The sequence below is a fragment of the Leopardus geoffroyi genome, chromosome A2 (assembly GCF_018350155.1).
Source record: "Leopardus geoffroyi isolate Oge1 chromosome A2, O.geoffroyi_Oge1_pat1.0, whole genome shotgun sequence".
Classification (NCBI taxonomy): Eukaryota; Metazoa; Chordata; class Mammalia; order Carnivora; family Felidae; genus Leopardus; species Leopardus geoffroyi.
In genome coordinates this window covers 166,534,256-166,553,328 of record NC_059331.1, presented here as the reverse complement: position 1 = coordinate 166,553,328, position 19,073 = coordinate 166,534,256, and the positions used below count along the sequence as shown (strand labels likewise).

At 51.6% G+C, this 19,073-nt stretch overlaps 1 protein-coding gene across 4 annotated transcripts in view; it reads left to right on the top strand.

Annotated features, from left to right (window-relative positions):
- PAXIP1 (PAX interacting protein 1) overlaps positions 1-19,073 on the top strand; it is a 50,931-nt gene that overhangs the window by 9,991 nt on the left and 21,867 nt on the right. For 3 of the 4 annotated variants that reach the window (XR_006716669.1, XM_045496274.1, XM_045496276.1), the window contains exons 4-6: positions 1,274-1,337; positions 7,901-8,014; positions 13,464-14,102. Coding sequence is in view for 3 of the 4 variants with exons in the window: in XM_045496274.1 (XP_045352230.1) it covers positions 1,274-1,337; positions 7,901-8,014; positions 13,464-14,102 (817 nt within the window). In the remaining variant the exon portion in view is untranslated. The remainder of the gene's footprint in view (positions 1-1,273; positions 1,338-7,900; positions 8,015-13,463; positions 14,103-19,073) is intronic. The other variant, XM_045496275.1, reaches the window with a different exon arrangement.

The window sequence follows — 19,073 nt, the reverse complement described above, 5'->3', positions numbered from 1 at the left end:
GGGAGTCTTTGTTTTCTAAGTACAAGTGAAAAAAAAAAAAGACTGGGAGACAGAGGGATAATTTTGAAGATGAGGGGTTAATTCTTCCTGTTGTGGATCACTTATTCTCTGCACGAGATTCCTTAAGAAGCTGTCCTCCCCTTGAGTTCTTATCTGCCTGTCCAAGCGCAGCTCGAAGGGACGTAAAAGGATCCCCAAGACTTTTGGACGGCACAATCTAGATTTGCCTTTGTTCATGTTTCCCCAAGGCTTTGGAAGGAGAAAATGCTTGAGCTACAGGTAGGAGCATGGAAACCGATCTTGGATAATGGGGCTGAAGGCATGACGTTGGGGTCTGCAGAGGTTAGTCAGACAGGCAGGCTCCCGTCAATTATGAGATCTCTCAGCAGGGCTGGTGGGAGACTTCCAGATTACAATAGGATTTTCAGTTTGATCTGTTTTTCTTCACTCACTTGCCTCAGTAGCTATACTTTATTCCTGTTGGGAAAACAGGGCAATACTTTAGTAACCCATGTTGAATTGTGGACACTCCAGATTCTTCAAAAAAAGTCCTCGTGTTGGCTTTGAATAGGCTGTATGTTACTGGCGCCCTGAGGTCATGTCTCCTTGGGTAGAGCCATATGCCCAATGTCTGGCACACAGCTCTTTTGCATGAATTTTAAAAATCTGAGCGTTAGAGCTGGGAGAGTTGGGAATTATGTATATTCTAACTCTTGTTTTAGTAAAGGAAAACCGAAGCTTAGAGTTGGTCTTGCCCAGCTTCGTAAAGTTAGCAGCGGTAGCAAGACTAGAACCCAAGTTCTTTTATGGAAGATTCTCTCTGTCGTAGCCCAGGAGTTCCGTTAACGTTTCCTTCTAAAATAAACTCTAGACTTTGGAATGTGCTGTTAAAGTAATTGCTGTGCCGTGTGTGTATATAGATATGTGTGTGTGTGTGTGTGTGTGTCTGTGTGTGTGTGTTTACGTGTGTGTGGAGTGAGCCAGCCCTCGGAGGTCAGATGTTTTCCCCTGCGAGTGTACTGGGCCCGTTTTCTTGATGTTGGTGGAGGCGCTGAGTTAGAAAGCGTTTCACGGAACCTCCCGTTGTCTCTGCTGTCCGCTGCTCCTTCTCGAGGCTCCTCTACTGTTTGGCCAATCTGAGTCTCTTTGCTCCGTGACTGAGTGGGAGGGTGGGGGTGGGGTGGGTCACGTCCCAGTGGGCAAATAGCACGTCTTCGTGAAATGCAGGTTGCACTAATCTCATTTCAGTGGAATCTTAATAACTATAAAACAGAGTGAATGGTTTTTCTCCAGAGTCGTGTCAGATCTTTTTTGGAATCACTGCCTGCCTCTCCCAGGTAAGCATGGTTACGTTCGTCTCGTGTTGTTTACACATAGCAGTTCTGAGTTTTTACACTTTCAGATTTATGACCTGTTTGTAAACCAGTTTTAAAGAAGCTCTCTACTAAGCTGCATGTTCAGTGTGAACTTATGATACGTTTATAATTATTTAAACATTCTTGCTTAGACTTAAGATTTAAAGTTTTAATGGGCGAAATGGTCTTTCTAACATAAAGGATTACAAAGGTGTAAGATTTGAATGTGAAAAAATAGTAAAAGTGAAATTATTTAAGATGGCAAAAATTCACTCCTAAAGGCAAAGAAAAATAAAACCTCAGTAGATAAGGCAAAAAAATGAGGTTACAACTTTTTGTAAAGAGGAATCGCAAATAGTGGGACATAACATTTGACACACTTTGCCATCAGGACACGAACATTTATTAGCACCGGCGTGAGAACTTCAGTTCTCGCGCTTGACCCTGCGCGCCTGGCCGCGTGCGCAGGCCTGACGCCGCGTGTGTGCCGTGCCAGTGCACCTGCAGATGCGCTCCCCTCCTCCCCTCGCTGCTGGCGGGGATGCAGTTCAGCGCGGCTGCTTTCTACGCAAGTTGGGTAGTGACGGGAGCCCTAAAATAACTCATTTTGTTTTCCCCTCCGGTTCTCTTAGGTTTAGAAACATATCCCAAGTTGGCAGAAATAAGGGCAGGTTGGTAGATAAAGGCGCTGAGCAGAGCATCGTGTAGAATATCTAGGGTAAAATGGGAAAAAAATCAGGTCACCCTCTTGTTGGAAATGGTTCAGAAACCTGTTGTGTGCAGTTGCACGGGAGTGTAAGTACATAGCCAGTGTCGGTGGTGCTTTATGAAAACATGGAAAGAGGAGGTCAGTGCTTTAAGGGGGGGTGGGGAGGAGGCCATGACGTAGGTAATTGCATGTTCCATTAGCCAAGGAATATATACGAGAAATGTCTGAAGGGAGGGACCCAACGTTAGCCATGGTAAATTCTAGGTAGTGAGGAAAATGGATATTCAGTAATTTTAAATTGTGTTCTGTGCCCTCCACCCCCAGCTAAAATCCCTCAAACTATAAAAAAAAAAAACAAAACAAAAAACAAACCATTGTAACAAGTCCAGCTGGTGTTGTTTGAACTCATTTTGAAATTGCATAGAATAATCTGTTCAGCACGAGCACAGGAAGAGGTGTGGTTGACCGTGACGTTGCCCCATGCCCTCACGGACCCATCGCAATGACTTGGGTGAGGAGCAGGGTGGCGCCCATCCCTGTGGAAGCCTCAAGGAGGGGCCTTTGAAGCCCTGGGTGACCCGGGAGGGCATCGCTCACAGCCATGCGCCTCTGTGGTCCGGAGTCACCCAACCAGGCTGGCCAGGCTCCCCCTTCGATCTGGCGGTCTCCCCGCCACAGTTTGACCCCTTCCCTGTCCGCACAGTAGGCAAGCTCAGTTAGGGTCACTTTTTTGTGTTTGCATCTAGTTAATTCCTGAAGTCCTTTAAAGTTATGAAATTCTCTCTTTTTGTCTTTGCTACCTTCATTTAATAGGGATCCTTATTAACTACGGGTTTAGCATCAGAGAACACTTTTAGTCTTAGAAAACACCAGTGGTTACATTTAACAAAGGTTGAAACGTATGTAACAGATTATCAGACCTACAACACTAAGGTTAAGGCACACACAACACCTGCTGTATGATGGGCTAGATCAGGTGGCCTGGTGTCGGTGCGTGAGATCACAAGAGCAGTCACCCGTGTGGACGACCTAGTCAGGAAGCCTGGGGGAGGGGAGATGTCAGACCTGAGGGGCCCCAAAGAATGGGCAGAATTAGAGCAAAAGTGGGATAGGGGAGTGCGTTCCTGGCAGAGCAACATGGAAGGACGGACGAGGGTGCCAAGGCTGGCTGCCGATGGAAGGTGTGCGCTCGGAGTGCAGAGGAAAGAGAGCGTTTGGGAGGGTGGGGGTGGAGAGCACGGGAACGGACCCAGATGTTGGAGTTTGAGCTTCCTGGAGTGGCCAGTAGGATGCTCCTTCCTTTTTTCTTAAGTATTTAATTTAGGATTACAAATATTTACATGAGGACATTTGAAAAACACAGACAAGCAGACGAAAATCCTTGCAGTTTGGCAGGTGCAGCTGGTCTGGGGGCTGTAGCAGGACACGGGGCTGGGGTGGGGATGGGAATTTGGGCCAGAGGGAGGGCGTGATCTTGGACTTGAGGCAGAGGTTTGGATTCGGGATGGCGCTGTGGATACAAGGCCCGGACGGGAATCGGCAGGGCCTGGTGATGTGGCCACACTTGGGACGAAGGAGGAGAAGGCAGCGCCCCGGGGCGCCCATGTGCCAGGTCCTGGAGCTGCCTCCGCAGTGAATTGTGGGTCCGAGCAGGCCAGGAGCCTGGGGGAAGTGCCAGCATCACTGCTGGAGAGAGGAAACGGGAGCCTGGTTCCTCAGGGAAGCTGGGGAAGCTGGTTTGAAGCACGTTGAGTTTGGGGTGTCGATTAGCTATCCAGATGTGGGGATGTGGGGGTGTGTGACGGGCAGAGAATTTGCTTCTTCCAGAGGAACGTAGAAGGTAGGTAGCCAGGAGCAGAGCCTTGGGTAGCATGCAGTAAAGGGGCTCTGCAGAGAAGAAATCTGAGCGTAGAGATGCTATTGGAGGAAGAGGGAATTGTTTTTAGAAACCAGGCATGAAATCAGACTCAGTTTTTATTGCTGGGAAGCAGCAGCACCCCAAGTAAAGGAGGGGAGCGCTGATTTGTAGCAGATAGTTGTGCATGGCTCCGGGTGTCCCCTCAGTCCTGCCTGTGACTCAGGAGAGGAGGAGAGTAAGAATGCTGGGCAGGGCCACAGGACTGCTGATTGGTCTGGTGGCCATCGTGCAGGCCTAGTGGTCCATGCGGACCTCAGGGTCTGGGCTGAGAAGACAGCAGAGGGGCAGGGAGGGGGAGAATGGAGAGCCCATGGAAGAAGCCACAACTAGGTGGTAGGGAGCACGGGCAGAGGTGAACAAGGGTCCCTTGGTCACGTGGTCTGGGAAGCGGTCCAGCCCGTAGAGTTTTATCTAGGTGTGAAATACGTTGCCGGGGGGTGGCTGCGTCTGTGGTGGGCAGGCAACTGAATTTAGAAGGACCTTTGACAGTCTTTTTCTATCCTTTTAGCAAACTCATTAGGTAGTAAAACTCAGAATCTGGAGTTAGTTTGATCTTTATGGATCACTTACTACGCCGTCCATCACTTAGGATGGTGGATTGGAATCCCCAGTGTGTGACGGGATCACATCGTAAAAAGCTCTGCTTTTGAGTGTAGAAAGCTCGATCAAATAAGGATGATAGCAGCTCACCTGCTGACACCCCAGTTAAGAAGAGTGCACTGCGGACACTGATGTTTTCTGGTTGCTAAAAAATGTTAATTCAGCTTAAGATGTGTTAACAGACCACGTGCACAGCGTGTAGCTAAGGGACTTTGGTTTAACAAATACCAGATGAGTACTTTTGTGACGGGAGCAATGCCGATGGGGGGTGTAAAATAAACTAAGATAGGATGTCTCCCCTCAGCAAACGCACCGTCCACAAGGGAGGACGCGCTTGTGAACCAGCCGCGTGTCGTAGCACACACAAGCGTGTAAAAGTGGGTGCGAGGTGTGGAAACTGTACCCGGAGGGAGCCGTCTCGACGGTGGATCCGCACCACGCAGAGACTCTTCGGGCGTCCACACCGTTTGCTGAACTTTGGCGCAACTGCACGCACACGCGCCCACCAGACAGGACCCCGCCTTTGCGAAAGGACCGTTTGCTCGGTGGCTCTCAGTGACCTTCTGTCTTTTCCCCGTCAGGGTGTTGATACAGGCTGGAGCTCTTTGTTGGAGTCTTCCAGAACTCTCCCAGGGAGAGGTAGGGAAGGCAGCTTGTGCCCGCAGACGTTGAGAAGCACACACACCATCTGCCTTCTCCTGAGCCGGTATTGATGCAGGCTGGGCCTCCGTTGTGATGTGCTGGGTAGGTTTCGGGGGACAGGCCGAGAGTGCGACGGAGAGCCTGGCCAGGGTTGTGGTTTCAGCCTTGAAGGCTGAAGATAAAAGCCCTTTCGTTCTGTATCTCAATCAACAGGTATTTCTTGACTGCCTGCCCATGTGCCTTGCGCTGTACTAGGTCCTGCGAGAGAGGGCAGAGAGGTTGAGGGGGTGAATCCTAGCGAGGCCTTCATCTTTAACCGTGCCTTCAGATTGTAGTTTTTTTCAGGAGGGGACAAGGACAGATTTGGGGGCTAGAACCGAGGAGTGCCCTACTTGTACCGAGAAGGGAAGGCGCTCCCGACTGGGGTGAAGGAGGCATTTATTCGGGGGGGGGGGGCCGTGGACGAGGTGACCGTCCTCTGCTCCACGTCCTTAGAGGACAGGATAGTAGGGAGGGCGAGCATGTGGTTTCGGAGCGTGGCCAGCACGTGGGTGTGTGTGCAGCCTGCCGTGGGGTCCAGGGCCAGTGGTAGCTGAGTGGGCGTTGAGGCTGGGCAGGACACGGAGCCAGAGCCTCGCGTGTCGGAGGAGTGTCCCTGAGACGCGGCGGTGCTATGGGACGCGCGTGTGGGGCCGCACCTGACTCACCACTCAAGCGTTTGGGTTTTTGGTCTTAGGGTATTGAGATCATGTCCGAGCTTCGTTGGCCGAGATGACAAGATCTGTAGTTTACATAGGTTGCTTTAAAAAAAAAACAAAAAACAAAAAACCCTTTTCCCCAGTTACAAAATTAATGCTTTTGAAAATCTGGAAAATACAGAAAAGTAGAAAAATGACAACAAAAATGTCCCCATAATTCCATCCCCGCTAGGGCGCTGTTGTTAACATTTTGGTGTGGAAAGAGCATTCTTAGTTGGTGTGCAAAGAGATGCATTACACACGTGAGCTGGTGTGGCTGTTTGAAGTCGCTTGGCCCAGACGTGCACTGATGCAGGATCTGGTTCGTGGAAGGTCTCCAGGTGGCCCGGAGCTCGTTTTTGGAGACCCTGTGTCAGCTCCAGGTCTCCCTCCCTCCCACCTGATGTCCGTTCCCCAGCAATAGGCTTGTCCCTGTTGAGACCCGGGCCTGTGGCGCCGGCCCGGGGCCTGGCTCGCCGCGGTCGGCACAGCCCAGGCTGCACGTGCTTCCCTGTAGGCACATCTTCCCAAGGAAGGCACAGAGAGGGGCTGCTCTCTCGGAGCAGCCTGGATTATCACGTGAGTCAGTCTCACCTCTCCAAATGCTGCAGGAGAGCCACGTTTTTGCGAAAGCCTCTAGTAGAAAAATAACGGTTTTCTGGTCCAGTCTTCTGAAATGTGACAGTGGCTAACCACGTTAAAGAGATACAAAGTAGTGACTTTCCAAGTGATTTTAGGAGATTAGTGTGTTCTTGTTAGTATCCACAGAGTAGTGAGTGTGCAGTGCAGAATAAGTTCTGGAAACATTTGTAAAATGGACGGAAGTAGTAGATGTAAGACAGTGGAGTTCTGGCAAGCTGGATAATGGCGGTTTTTAAAAACATGCTATTGGTAACACAGAACTAACTTGAGGACTAACGGAATTCTTAACCATAACTCTCAATTTATAATAAATTATTAAGGAAAAAAATTGACCCGGTTAAATGATTACGTCAGAATTAATTTACACGCCTTTATTTTTCTTACTTCTTTTGTCTTTCAGACTCTAAAATTTTCTTTTTTAGAAATTATTTTGGGGAGTAATTGCCCTTAGAGAAGTTACAGAACAGCAGGAAGATGTAGGCAGGCCTGGGGTTAGACACACCTGTGTTTTAAAAGCCAGCTTTTCCGATGATTAGCTGTAATTTTGGCAGGTTTGTTTCCTGATCTGTGCGGGGGGGCTTCATGATTGCCACTTTGCATGGCGGTCATAGGGGTTAGGAATGCGTGCGAAGCATTTGGCACAGTTCCTGGCACATGGGAGGCAGGCAGTAAATGGGGAGCCGTTTCTGTTGTTCCAGGGAAAGCCTCTTTTCCAACACGAGCCACTCTGCCTGGAGTTGACTTCATCAGTTACGCAAGCATAAGAATGATCCCTTTCACGCTTGCCTTATTTCCTTTGATGTGTTAGATAATACTTAGGATTTTCCCTGAGCTCCAAGTAACTTGTTGTCTCTTGAATTCCTCCATTTCTTAATTAGTATTTAGCCCTCAATGGTGAAGGGGCTCCTTAGTGACTTGGGTGCTGCTGTTGCCCACAGACATTTTCGAGCCTCTGGTTGTCAGACGCGGTGACGCGCTCCCTCCTTCTGCTTGCTTCCCCGTCACTTGAGTTGCAAGAATCCTCCCTTCGTTTTTTGGAGCGTGGATACGTGTTTTCCATTCATTTGGCGACAGGGTGAAAAAAATCACGTCCACGAAGCAGTCACGATAGGAACTGAAAGTTTGTCATGACAAGCAGATACCTGAGCGCTCACGTGTTCCCCCGTGAGTCCCCCCACGTGAGTTCCTTTGACGAGGGAGGCCAGTAGGTGCTAAGATGCCCCTTGTACTTTGACGATGAGCACGCTTGCACGGACTGAAATGTGTGACGGAAGCCCGGTGTCCCTTCCTTTCCCAGGTGTCGTCTGAAGACAGGAGCGCCCTGTGGGCTTTGCTCACTTTCTATGGGGGGAACTGCCAGCTGCACCTCAACAAGAAATGCACGCATCTGGTGGTCCCCGAACCAAAGGGGGTAAGCATTTCACGTACGTTTTCCTCTTCGCGCATCCCTTCAATACTTCCGGTGCCGAGTGATGGTTGTGAGCTTCTCTTGGATTAATTGCTAGATTCCATTTACAAAAGCCGATTCAGTTCATTTACCTGACTTAGACCTGGCTTCATTCCGCAGACGATGCGAGATGATTATCGTTTCTACTCTGAGCCAGATGTGACCTCTAAATGCGAAGAAATTTGGGTTTATTTTGTGGAGAAAATGGGAAAGTTTTTTGAGTCTCTAGAGTTTCCTTTCAAATTCAGTAAAAGTTTAGTTCATTTTTATTTGTGAAAGTATGTATTTTTAGTCTTCTTCACAATTTTTAAAAAGGCGTTATGCTGAGTAAAACTTTGTAAACGTGTTTGGCGAAGTTTCCAATGGCATTTCCTTTTTAATGATCTAGAATAGATACAAGTACGTTTATCTCGATAATCGTGGGGTTCTTGTCTCTAAGCACTGGTGGGGCCACAGAGTTTTGGTTTCCCAAGTGGGGCCCCCCGGTCAGCAGCACCTGCCTCCCCTGTGGGTTTGTGAGAAGCACAGACTGCAGCCCGCCCCACACCTCGTGAACCAGGACCCGGTGAGGGCAGGTGCAGAGCCCGGTAACCTGGGTGAGGCCCTCCCGGTGGTGCTGATGCTCACGAGAGTTTGAGGACCATCGCTTTCTGGAAACCAGACTTTGCTCTTCCCAGGAACGATGGTTTATGACTCTGAGAGTCAAGAGGAGTGTGTTTATGGCAAGTTGACTTTCCACGTGCCGGTATCCTGTGTTTTTCTTAACTGCTTCTGAATCCGTGCTGCCATCCTGTTCTTCCCACGGGTACCCTGGCTGGGAGTGGGGGGTGGGGGGGGCAGGGGTGGCGTGTGAGGTTCCTCTTTCACAGAGGCTTTGACATTGAGCAGAGGCGATCTGGAAACGTGTGCCGTGGCCACGCTGGTCTCCTGACAAGAGCCATGTTGAGCCAGTGGGTGTGGTTGTAACTTAGCCACGCGGTCCGAGAAGAAGCGTTTCTGTGAAAATGTAAGATGTGACTCTGAAGTCTCTCGAAGTAAAAAATCACGTTTGGTATAACACTCTAAGAAATATAGTATGTTTTGGTGAAACAGTATAACGGTTCTTTTCATATTAATATCTTATAATTTATGGCTAAGAGCAAATCATTTGATTGTAGGTGGCTAGCTTGAAGGGAAACAAAGTATAGCTTTTGTAAAGATGGGCAAATACTTCTGAAGAGTCATTGTCATTGAAGAGGCAACGTGTGAACGTCAGACTCAAAAATAAACGGCGTCTCTTCAAATCCTTTTTTTTGTTTTGCATTTTTATGAACAAAGAACATGTTTAAACGGCAGAGCGAAACCACCTTTCGTATTCCTGGATTTTTAAGATGTTCAGTCAAGTGGAGAAGAAAGGGACTTAAGAACAGAATCGGCGGAACAACGGGAGTGTGCTTGTTGCTGGGAAGGGCTGGTCTCTGGCAGCCGCAGACCTCGCGGGCGACCATGCCTGCTGTGGCCGGAGGACCTGCCGGCCCCCCGCCACTGGCCACGACCCGGACCCCGTGGGCCGCACTGTTGGCTCCCGAGTCTGTGCGTTTAGATTTTTTTTTTTAATGTTCGTTTATTTTTGAGAAAGAGAGAGAGAGAGTGTGAGTGGGGGAGAGACAGAGAGAGAGGGAGACAGAATCCGAAACAGGCTCCAGGCTCTGAGTTGTCAGCACAGACCCTGACGTGGGGCTCGAACCCACGAGCCGTGAGATCACGACCTGAGCCGAAGTCGGACGCTCACCCGAGTGAGCCACCCAGGCACCCCTGAGTCCGTGCATTTAGTAACTTGTACGTGCGAGGGTTCGAGAATTGGAATGATTTAGCTGGGAAGTCAGCTCAGGCAAAGGCATCTGACATTGCTTTGTTCTTAGGTCACCTTTGTTCAAGCAGTAACTGAGTGTCTTTCAGTGACAAAAACTCCCTGTCGGGGAGAAGGGAGAGGACACGTGAGTGACAGTGCTGTGCGTCAATTGCCTAGGACACAGTCAGGTCCCTCCTGCAATGAGTGCCGGCCCGGCGTGCAGACGACGACTCCGGCCGACCACGGCGGCTCCCAGTGCGAAGCGTGGAGTTTCTCCATGGTGTCCGAGATGCTCCGCGACTGCACCACGTGGCACCAGTTTTACTTCTGCTGTTTGTTAACAGTTTAAAAAAAAAATGTCACGTTTTATTATTTTCAGCAAACCATCTTCCTACCTTGGAAAATAACGTAGAAATCTCAGATTTGTTACCTGGTCGTATTTGTGTAGCTTATAATACTTCGGTGTGTGTCCAGACTTGTTTTCCTAGGACAGCCCTGTGGCTCGTCCGGGACAGGCGGTCAGGAAGTTGCAAGTCTCTAGTCTGCTACAGAGGGTTCTCATCTGTATCGACGTGGGAGGGTTGGTTTCGCATTTCATGGTTAAATATTCCGGGATGATTTGGGGGATAAAGAAGGGGATTTTTTAACTCTTTGAAGCTTTTATTTCAATTCCGTGGTTTAGTGAGCGGACGGTGGTGTGTTAGTCTCAGGCGTGCACTGTCGTGATGGAGCACTTCTGCACAGCACCCGGGCTCAGCTTAGTTTCCGTGCTTAGTGCACGCTGTGGTGTGACTGAGTTCAGCATTCCGTATTCCCACGTGCTGCTCGACACATGGGTTTCAGAACGTTTCCATTTTAATAAAACGCATGACTTAAATCATGCTTCACACACAGCGTGGCTTCAAGGAGTTCAAGCGCACGGCCGGGAATAAAACAGGGTATTATCAGGCATGTGGGTCAGTTGATAGAGCCGTTCGTAGTTGGTGGCACAGCCTTTTAGGAGGGGGTGTAGTTAGAGGTCAGGAGCCTAAAAGTGCTTTCCGTACTCTGATAACCAGAACCCGGGAGTTCATCTCAGACCCCGCGATTCAGGATATGTGTGTCGAGAATTAACTTCAGGTTTTCATGGTAACAAAACCCCAGACGTTAGAGACTACTAGAATGAATGATGCAAGAAATAACTAAGCAGTGATCCGGGGGCCACGGGATTGCCTGACATCACTGTGCAACAAAATGGCGTGCTGGGGTTAAAACGAGTTAAGCCTGGGTGTGAGGGGGCCCCCCAGCTGAGTGGGGGTCACGGTGGCGGGGGTCGTCAGAGATGCAGCGTCACAGAGGAGACAGGTGAAGCGGGATGGCGGACGGTTGCCAGCTACGGGAGCCGGGTGACGGGTGCAGGGGTTTATTGCACGGGCGTCTCCGCTTTTGGAGTTGGTTGGAAAGTGTACCCCAGAAAGTTAGGAGCAGAAGGGCCGGCCTAGAAGCACACGTTGACGTGGGAGGTTGTTCGCGACGTATGAAGCGAAAAGCACATCCTAGAGTGTTTGTGCCCCGGGACACCGTGGTGCCCCCTCCACCTTTGAAACACACGTGCATCTGTATAACAGAGATGGTTGGAGCCGTGCCCTCAGATGGGGACGGTGGAAGGGTCTCAGCGGCATGGCGGTGATTACATCCGCTTCTCTTCTGGCCTCACGTGTCACTCACGCGTGTCCTCCCGTGACTGCGTTTTCAGAAGGTTTGAAGTAGAGCGTCCTCAGAAGCAACAGCGTGAACTCCCTGAGGCGCGTGGGGGGGTCTCACTCTTTCCCAGGAGGTGGGTCCCGGCTTCCTCTGCCGTTGTGGCCAGCGCCGGCCTGAGGGCGGTCGTCTGCGTGGTCACCCTTGCCCTGACCGTGAACAGCGAGTGCCACCTTCGGTCTCCTTGCCAGGAAACGCATTTTAATGTGGGGGCTTCAGCATGTTTGCCAGAGACCTGCTGTTACCCTAGGCTTTGGAAAGGGGGGGGGGGGAGATTCTGTTAGTTAAGCGAACCATAGTTACAAACTCGCTTATTTATTCTTTTTAGTTTATTTACTTACTTTGAGAGCGGAAGTGGGGGAGGAGGGAGAGAGAGAGAGAATATCCCAAGCCAACTCCACACTGTCGGCACCGAGCCCGATGAGGGGCTCGAACTCAGGAACCGTGAATGAGATCATGACCAGAGCTGAGATCAGGAGTCGGACGCTTAACTGACTGAGCCACCCAGGCGCCCCTCAGACTTGTTTATTTTAAAGCTCCTGTATCATGTGACTCTTTCATTGATGTCTTTTATCCTTTGCGATCTGTGCCGTTCTACACCCTGACTTGCAAGGGGGCCCCTGCCTGTGAGCACACCTTTTCCATGCGCCCTACGTTTTTTGCTCAGTGCCCGTGCCTGCTGTCACGCCCCTGCCCGGCCTCACCTTGCAGCAGAGGCCTTCCCTGAGTCGTGCGGCTCACACTGGTGGGACCCTTTTGTACATGTGCCCGCCTCGCTCAGTGGCGGCTGCACATTGTATTCCTGTTCGTGGTCACGTTCTCTCCAGAGCGAAGTTGTAAATCTCACGAGGTCAGAGACGTGCTGCACCCTCTGTGTCTCCCGTGGAGCGAGCTCGATTAACACTAGGCGCCTCGTCGAGGAAGCCTCCCCACGGAAAGTCGGCCACCCTCCCTGACTGTGCCCGATGTCCTGAAGGAGCTCTGCCCCCATTACGGCTTTGTACAGATTGTCAGTGGGTAAAAACTAAGCGAGGTGGCGATTATTTATTTCGTTCGTGAGAGAATTTTCCGTGGGACTGCTAGCTGTGCTTTTTTCTAAAATACCATCTGTAGAGGTTAACTTTAAACAAAATCTTTTAAGGGGCGCCTGGGTGGCTCAGGTAAGCATCCGACTTCGGCTCAGGTCGTGATCTCGCGGTTTGTGAGTTCAAGACCCACATCGGGCTCTGTGCTGACAGTTCAGAGCCCGGAGCTGCTTCGGATTCTGTGTCTCCGTCTCTCTCTGCCCCTCCCCCACTTACACTCTGTCTTTCTCTGTCTCTCAAAAATAAGTGATCTTTGAAAAAAAATTTTTTTTTTTTTAATTTTTTTTTTTTTTTTCAACGTTTATTTATTTTTGGGACAGAGAGAGACAGAGCATGAACGGGGGAGGGGCAGAGAGAGAGGGAGACACAGAATCGGAAACAGGCTCCAGGTTCTGAGCCATCAGCCCAGAGCCCGACGCGGGGCTTGAACTCACGGACCGCGAGATCGTGACCTGGCTGAAGTCGGACGCTTAACCGACTGCGCCACCCAGGCGCCCCGAAAAAAAATTTTTTTTAAATAAAATAAAATCTTGTAAGACCACTGTTGCAGGTGAGGCCGTCCTGAGTTCATAGACCGATGGTTCATTTTGGCTCTAGTCGTGCGTCTGGAAGGAGTTTAAGCTTTTCCGTGTCTGAAACGGCAGTCACAAGTGCCGACCGTTTCAGCTGCATCCCTGTCCTGACGTTTTCAGTACACGGTTCTAGGAGAGTTGGTAAAACTTACAGCTGTGTTTGTGTGTTTGTTCTTTACTTGCAGGAGAAATACGAATGTGCTTTAAAGAGAGCAAGTATTAAAATCGTTACCCCCGACTGGGTCCTGGATTGCATATCTGAAAAAACCAAAAAGGATGAAGCGTTTTACCATCCTCGCCTCATTATTTATGAAGAGGAAGAAGAGGAAGAGGAGGAGGAGGAGGAGGAGGTAGAAAATGAGGAGCAGGATTCCCCCAATGAGGGTAGTACCGACGAGAAATCGAGCCGTGCCAGTTCTCGAGAAGGATCCCCTTCAGGTGCCCAGCAGTTCTCACCCAAGTCAAACACCGAAAAACCCAAAGGGGAGTTGATGTTTGACGACTCTTCAGATTCATCGCCTGAGAAACAGGAGCGAAACTTAAACTGGACCCCAGCGGAAGTGCCACAGTTAGCCGCGGCCAAACGCAGACTGCCCCCGGGAAAGGAGCCGGGCCTGATTAACTTATGTGCCAGCGTGCCACCCGTTCCGGGCAGCGTCTTACCCCCCGACGTCCGGGGCAGCGTAATGGCTTCGGGACAGAACCTGCAGAGTTCTGAAAGATCAGAAATGATCGCTTCTTGGAGTCCGGCGGTGCGGACGCTGAGAAACATTACGAATAATGCTGACATTCAGCAGATCGGCCGGCCGCCAAATGTGGCACACGTAAGTCACTCTGTAACGAGCGGGAACTTAAGTAACGGATTTTAGGGCTGGATTTTACAGATGGTTTCGATACAGGTTAGTATTTCCCGCTTCTTCAGGACAGTTAACTTACAAGCGGTATTTATTTGTGTGAGAATTGTTCCACGGGGGGTGTGTGTGTGTGTGTGTGTGTGTGTGTGTGTGTGTGTTGTCGAGCGTCTCTTCAGCTCCAGCAGGTATCGGTGACGGGAGTGCTTGCCCCTCAAGGACGTTTCTGCTCTTAATTAGCCTAAAATCAGCAGTGGCTTGAAGTTGGCCGCGTGTTCGTATTTGCTTATAACGAACTTCACGGTGGATAAATGACGTAATATGAACTCTTCGTTAGTTTACGGAAGTCGTAATCTCAGTTGATAGGATCCCAGTTGGAGTTTGTCGATGTGGAATGGACTTGGAAAGTTTCAGCAGATGTCCTTCAATTTAGGACCAAAAGAAAGTAGTCACGGTGGTATATTGGCCGCTGTGTACGTTTCTCTGGGTCGTGGAGACAAGGTGGCGAAGGAGAAAGACCAGTTTCCCGCCTTCATTTCAGGTGTGGAAGACAGACACGTACAAACAGAAGCGCTCCTGTGGGTTCAGGGTCTGGGTGTTTTGAAGACAGTTCAGTAAGGGGTCCTATAATAGCCGACAGAGGAAGGAGGCCATTTAGAAGAGGTGGTTAGGGAGGGCCTCAAGAAAGAGGCGTGAATGACAGAGGCTGGGGAAGAACAGGGTGGGGGTGGAGGGTTCCCAGAGGAAGGCACAGCGACTGAAGCCCCAGAGGCAGGCGTGAATTCGCTGTGCCGGAAGGGAAGAAAGTCTGTGAGACTGAGGCTGTGGGGAGAGCTGGAGGCCTCTGCAGGGGTCTGTCCCCCAGGGCCTGGACCATTCTCCCTGAGGAACGTGGCCACCTTCTGAGCAAGCCACTGGGGCTCTGGGAAGGGTCTGTTTCTTGTAGATTGCAGGGTCACTGGTGAGTCTACTGGTGGTGCTTCAAGTCTTTTGATTTGAGGTGCGTGTTAAAAGTGTTCTCGTTTTTCTTTTCCTGTTCTCCCTTCCTGACTTAGCAGAGAGACAGTACATGGTTGAGACACCAGAATAAGGTGGAGGAAAAGAAAACATTCTGTAGACAGCTGAAGGAAGAAAATTAAGGTGGCACGAGGCGAAGTGTGTAGGGTGGAGGGGAAAAGAGACATAAGTGGGTTTGAGGAGAATGGAAGATTCTGGAATAGGTGATACAGGGATCCTGGGAAGACAGTATTGTTGGATGTGGTCAGGACCCTGGTTAGGTTGGTGACCACACATTAGGAGCTGAGGAAGAGTGAGTGAGATGCGGTTCACCAAGAGGTGGGCTGTGGAGGCCAAGGAGATGATGGACAGATGGAAGGACAGGCGGACACGGGGGGTGGTGGAGGCCAAGGAGATGACGGACGGACCAAAGGACAGGCGGACACGGGGGTGGTGGTGGCCGAGCAGATGATGGAAGGACAGGTGGATGCAGGGGGTGATGGAGGCCGAGCAGATGACGGACGGACCGAAGGACAGGCGGACACGGGGGGGTGTTGGTGGCCGAGCAGATGACGGACGGACGGAAGGACAGGTGCAGGCAGTAGAGCGTGGCAGCCGAGTTAGCGATGTCGGAGGGGCGGTGGCTTGGGAAGATGCGAGATGCGGGGGGGGGGGGGCCCAGGTTACACGCCAGCAACCAGTGCGACCTTCTGCCTGGCGTGTTCGTTTTGGGGCAAAGAAGATTGTGGGTTTTTTTGCCAAAATCGTGGGATTGTCCACAAAAGCGGGATTTGTGGCATTTCCCGCAAAGTGGGTGAGCCAGTATTTTGCAGCCTGAATGGTGACAGTGCATGGTGGCCGAGCGGCAGACTCCCCTTTTGCGGCGAGGCGCCTTCCGTGGGCTCCCCCCCACCGCCATACTTGGACTTCCCATCGCGGTCCTGTACCTGCCGGGCCGGGAGGACTTTGAGTCGGCGGGACACCGTCCTGGAGGGTGGTGGCGAGTGAGGAGGACCTGAGGGGGGGGGGGGCCCTGAGCAGAGGTGGGGGGAGAGGACGGAATGCTCTGTCCGTTGGGGCCCACGCTCACATGGGGTCCCTGCGGGTGGGGGGAGGACGGAACGCAGAGAACGGCTCTGATGGGGAGTGGGTGCTAAAGCCACGAGGTCCTGGGCCCGGCACCAGAGGGCCGTGAGGGGAGCAGAGCCGACGGTCAGAAGGAACCAGCCGGAAAGCCAGGAGCTTGAGGCCGGTGGAGAAGGCAGCCGGAGGACAGCCCGGAGGCAGCGGTGGTGTGACCGGGGCGTGCGCAGGGAGGCCCGGCAGCCCCTGGGCATGCGGCTGGAGCGCGCACGGACCCCTCCTGTGGTCTGGGGCCCGGGGTCCCCCTGCTGTCCCCCCTGCTGTCCGTCCGTCGGCTCGCCGCTGCCCCTGCTGCCACCCTGTGCTTCTCCCATGTCCACTTCGATCCCACGCTCCCTGAATTCACATTTGGATGGAATCCGCTCCTGTGGGGTGGAAATGGGTGCCTGCATCAGGGAGTGGGGTGCGCCCCGCAGGAGGGCCGTAGGAGAAGCCTGCCCCAGGCTCTGGTGCACTGCGAGGCCCCGCGAAGCCCTGCCCGGGCCCCAGGGAGAGCGGCTGCCCAGAGGCGTTGCGCGTGGTTTTGGTTTGCCGGGACATTTTGCTGCTAGAAGTGAAGAAAATGAAGTTTTGAAATGTTACAGCTAGAGGACAGATTTAGTTTAAAAATAGATTGGGGATGAGGAGAACACAGCCAATCGTCAAAATTTGTATAGGTTGCGAATTGGTAGTGGCTAGAGCCATGTTGTTTGTGTTGAAATTCTTTATATATCGGGGCACTTGGTAGGAAGCAGTTTAAATAAAGAAAGCAATAGCGTCACATGAAGGAAGAATCCAGACTTGACGTTCGTTAAGAATTGTTTCTGGAATGGCAGATTATGCGACCAAGCAGCCAAGAATCCCGCTTGTTTGATTGCTCGAGACCAGCGCGTGTTTTCCACAAGAGGCACATCAGAGGGTTGAAAAGCCCGGCTTTCCAGCCCGGTGTCCGTCTTACCCCAGGCCAGGGCTCTCGTCCTGACCCCTGTCTGCTCCGAGCCACCCTGTGCTCACAGCCTGCACCCACCCCACCCCCTCCCAGCTTCTCCTTGCTCCAGGCCTGGAGCACCAACCCCCCCCCCCCCCCCCCCACCGGATGGAAGGGGAACAGCCTCGGGCTCCAGACCTTCAGCCACTCCTGGTCTTTTCACCCTTTGTACGGAGGGTCTGACCTTCCGGAACTGCCCTGTGATCTGGGGTTGGGGTGCAGGGGCGGGGGAGGCAGCCTGAGGCACACCGCTGGTTTGACCCTGCCCATCGTGGCAGACAGACCTTTATTCCTTATTCCCAGTCAAGCTCATGTGGGTTGTGACTGCTGAGAGTAAAAAAATACATGTGTACAAAACTTTAAAAAATTCAAGTGGCACCAAAGGGTACAAAGTGGTAAACTCCCTCCTGCCCTTAACTCCTGTGTCCTCTCCAGAAGCAGCCACTGTTACTGGCCCGCTGCGCTGACAGGCTCAGGACTGATCCGCAGAAGTCCTAGCAGCTGTCTGCCACCCGCCCCTCGCGGCTTTTGTGGACGTGTGAGCATCCCAGTTGCTGTCCTGCTGTCTGGGTGTGGTACGCGCTGAGGTCCATTTCCCTCCACTTTACACGGTACTTTTTAGTACTTTTAAGCATAGAGAATAAATCGTTACCCTGCCGGTTATGAGTTTGTTAAAAAAAATTTTCTGGTTAGAGCTCTACTGAGGAGTTTCTGAAGTGTGGAGAGAACTCCTTATGGAGAGAGCGGTCTTACCTGTAAGTGATTTCAAAGACAGATCGTGCAAGCCTCGAGTTTGGCCTTCGTTTTTTTTGTGTTTTTTTTTTTTAATGTTTGCCTATTTTTGAGAGAGAGCGAGCACGAGCCGGGGAGGGGCAGAGAGAGAGGGAGACAGAGTCCCAAGCAAACTCTACGCTGAGAGCAGAGCCCGACGTGGAAGTTGATCTGATGATCCCTGAGATCATGACCCGAGCCGAAGTTGGATGCTCACCTGACTGAGTCCCCCAGGCCTCCATCAGTTTTAGAGGCAGCTGTTTGGCCACGAAATCCAGAGTCTGCCACCCTTGCAAATTATGTGGCCTTTACGTTCTGGAGTCTGTTTAAGTGGAAGATACATTTTAAGAAGGTACTTGAGGTTTTCGATTTAGTCATGGCTTACGTTGCAACTGGATTTTAGAGTTTTGTTTAAATGGCAAGTGTGTTTTCAATTGGGAAAAAATTCATTGTAGGATACAACATTCAGTGCTGTGCAGGATGATACAATAACTTGCCATCTGGTGCTCTGGCCTCTCCCGACTCCTGGCCCTGTCCCCTCCCTCCCCTCAGCTTGTGGGCGGCTCTCCGCTTACGCCTGTCGTCGTGAAGGAGGAACTAGAAGGGAACGGTCTGAGCAGTTGGATTTTCTCTGGCTCGAAACACTTCGCTCCTTCTGAAGAGCCCCCCCCCCCCCCCCCCCCCCCCCCCGTCCTTTTGGGGAAGGTTGACTCACCAGCTGTGCTGAGGATTTCTCAGTTGAGGGACCATTTGCCATTAAACAGACCTACCATTGGTGTCTTTTCCAGCCCCCGTTTACAGAGCTGCCAGGGCGCAGGGCAGGGTAACCACAGAAGGGGGGTGGGGGTGCTTTCACTGGGGGGTGGTCTTCACGTCCGCCTCCTCCGGGGCCCCTTTCGTTGTTGGAAAATGGCAGGTGCGGAGAGGAGCTTGGGCCAGGCCGAGTGGCTGCAGGGTCCACTTTTTCCCTGGAGCACCCCTGGGTTAGGAGAAGTCTGTGCTTGGCAGGGGGACAGGCGGGTGCTGGTGAGGCACTGTGCCCGCAGCACATTGCGGGGGGGGGGGGG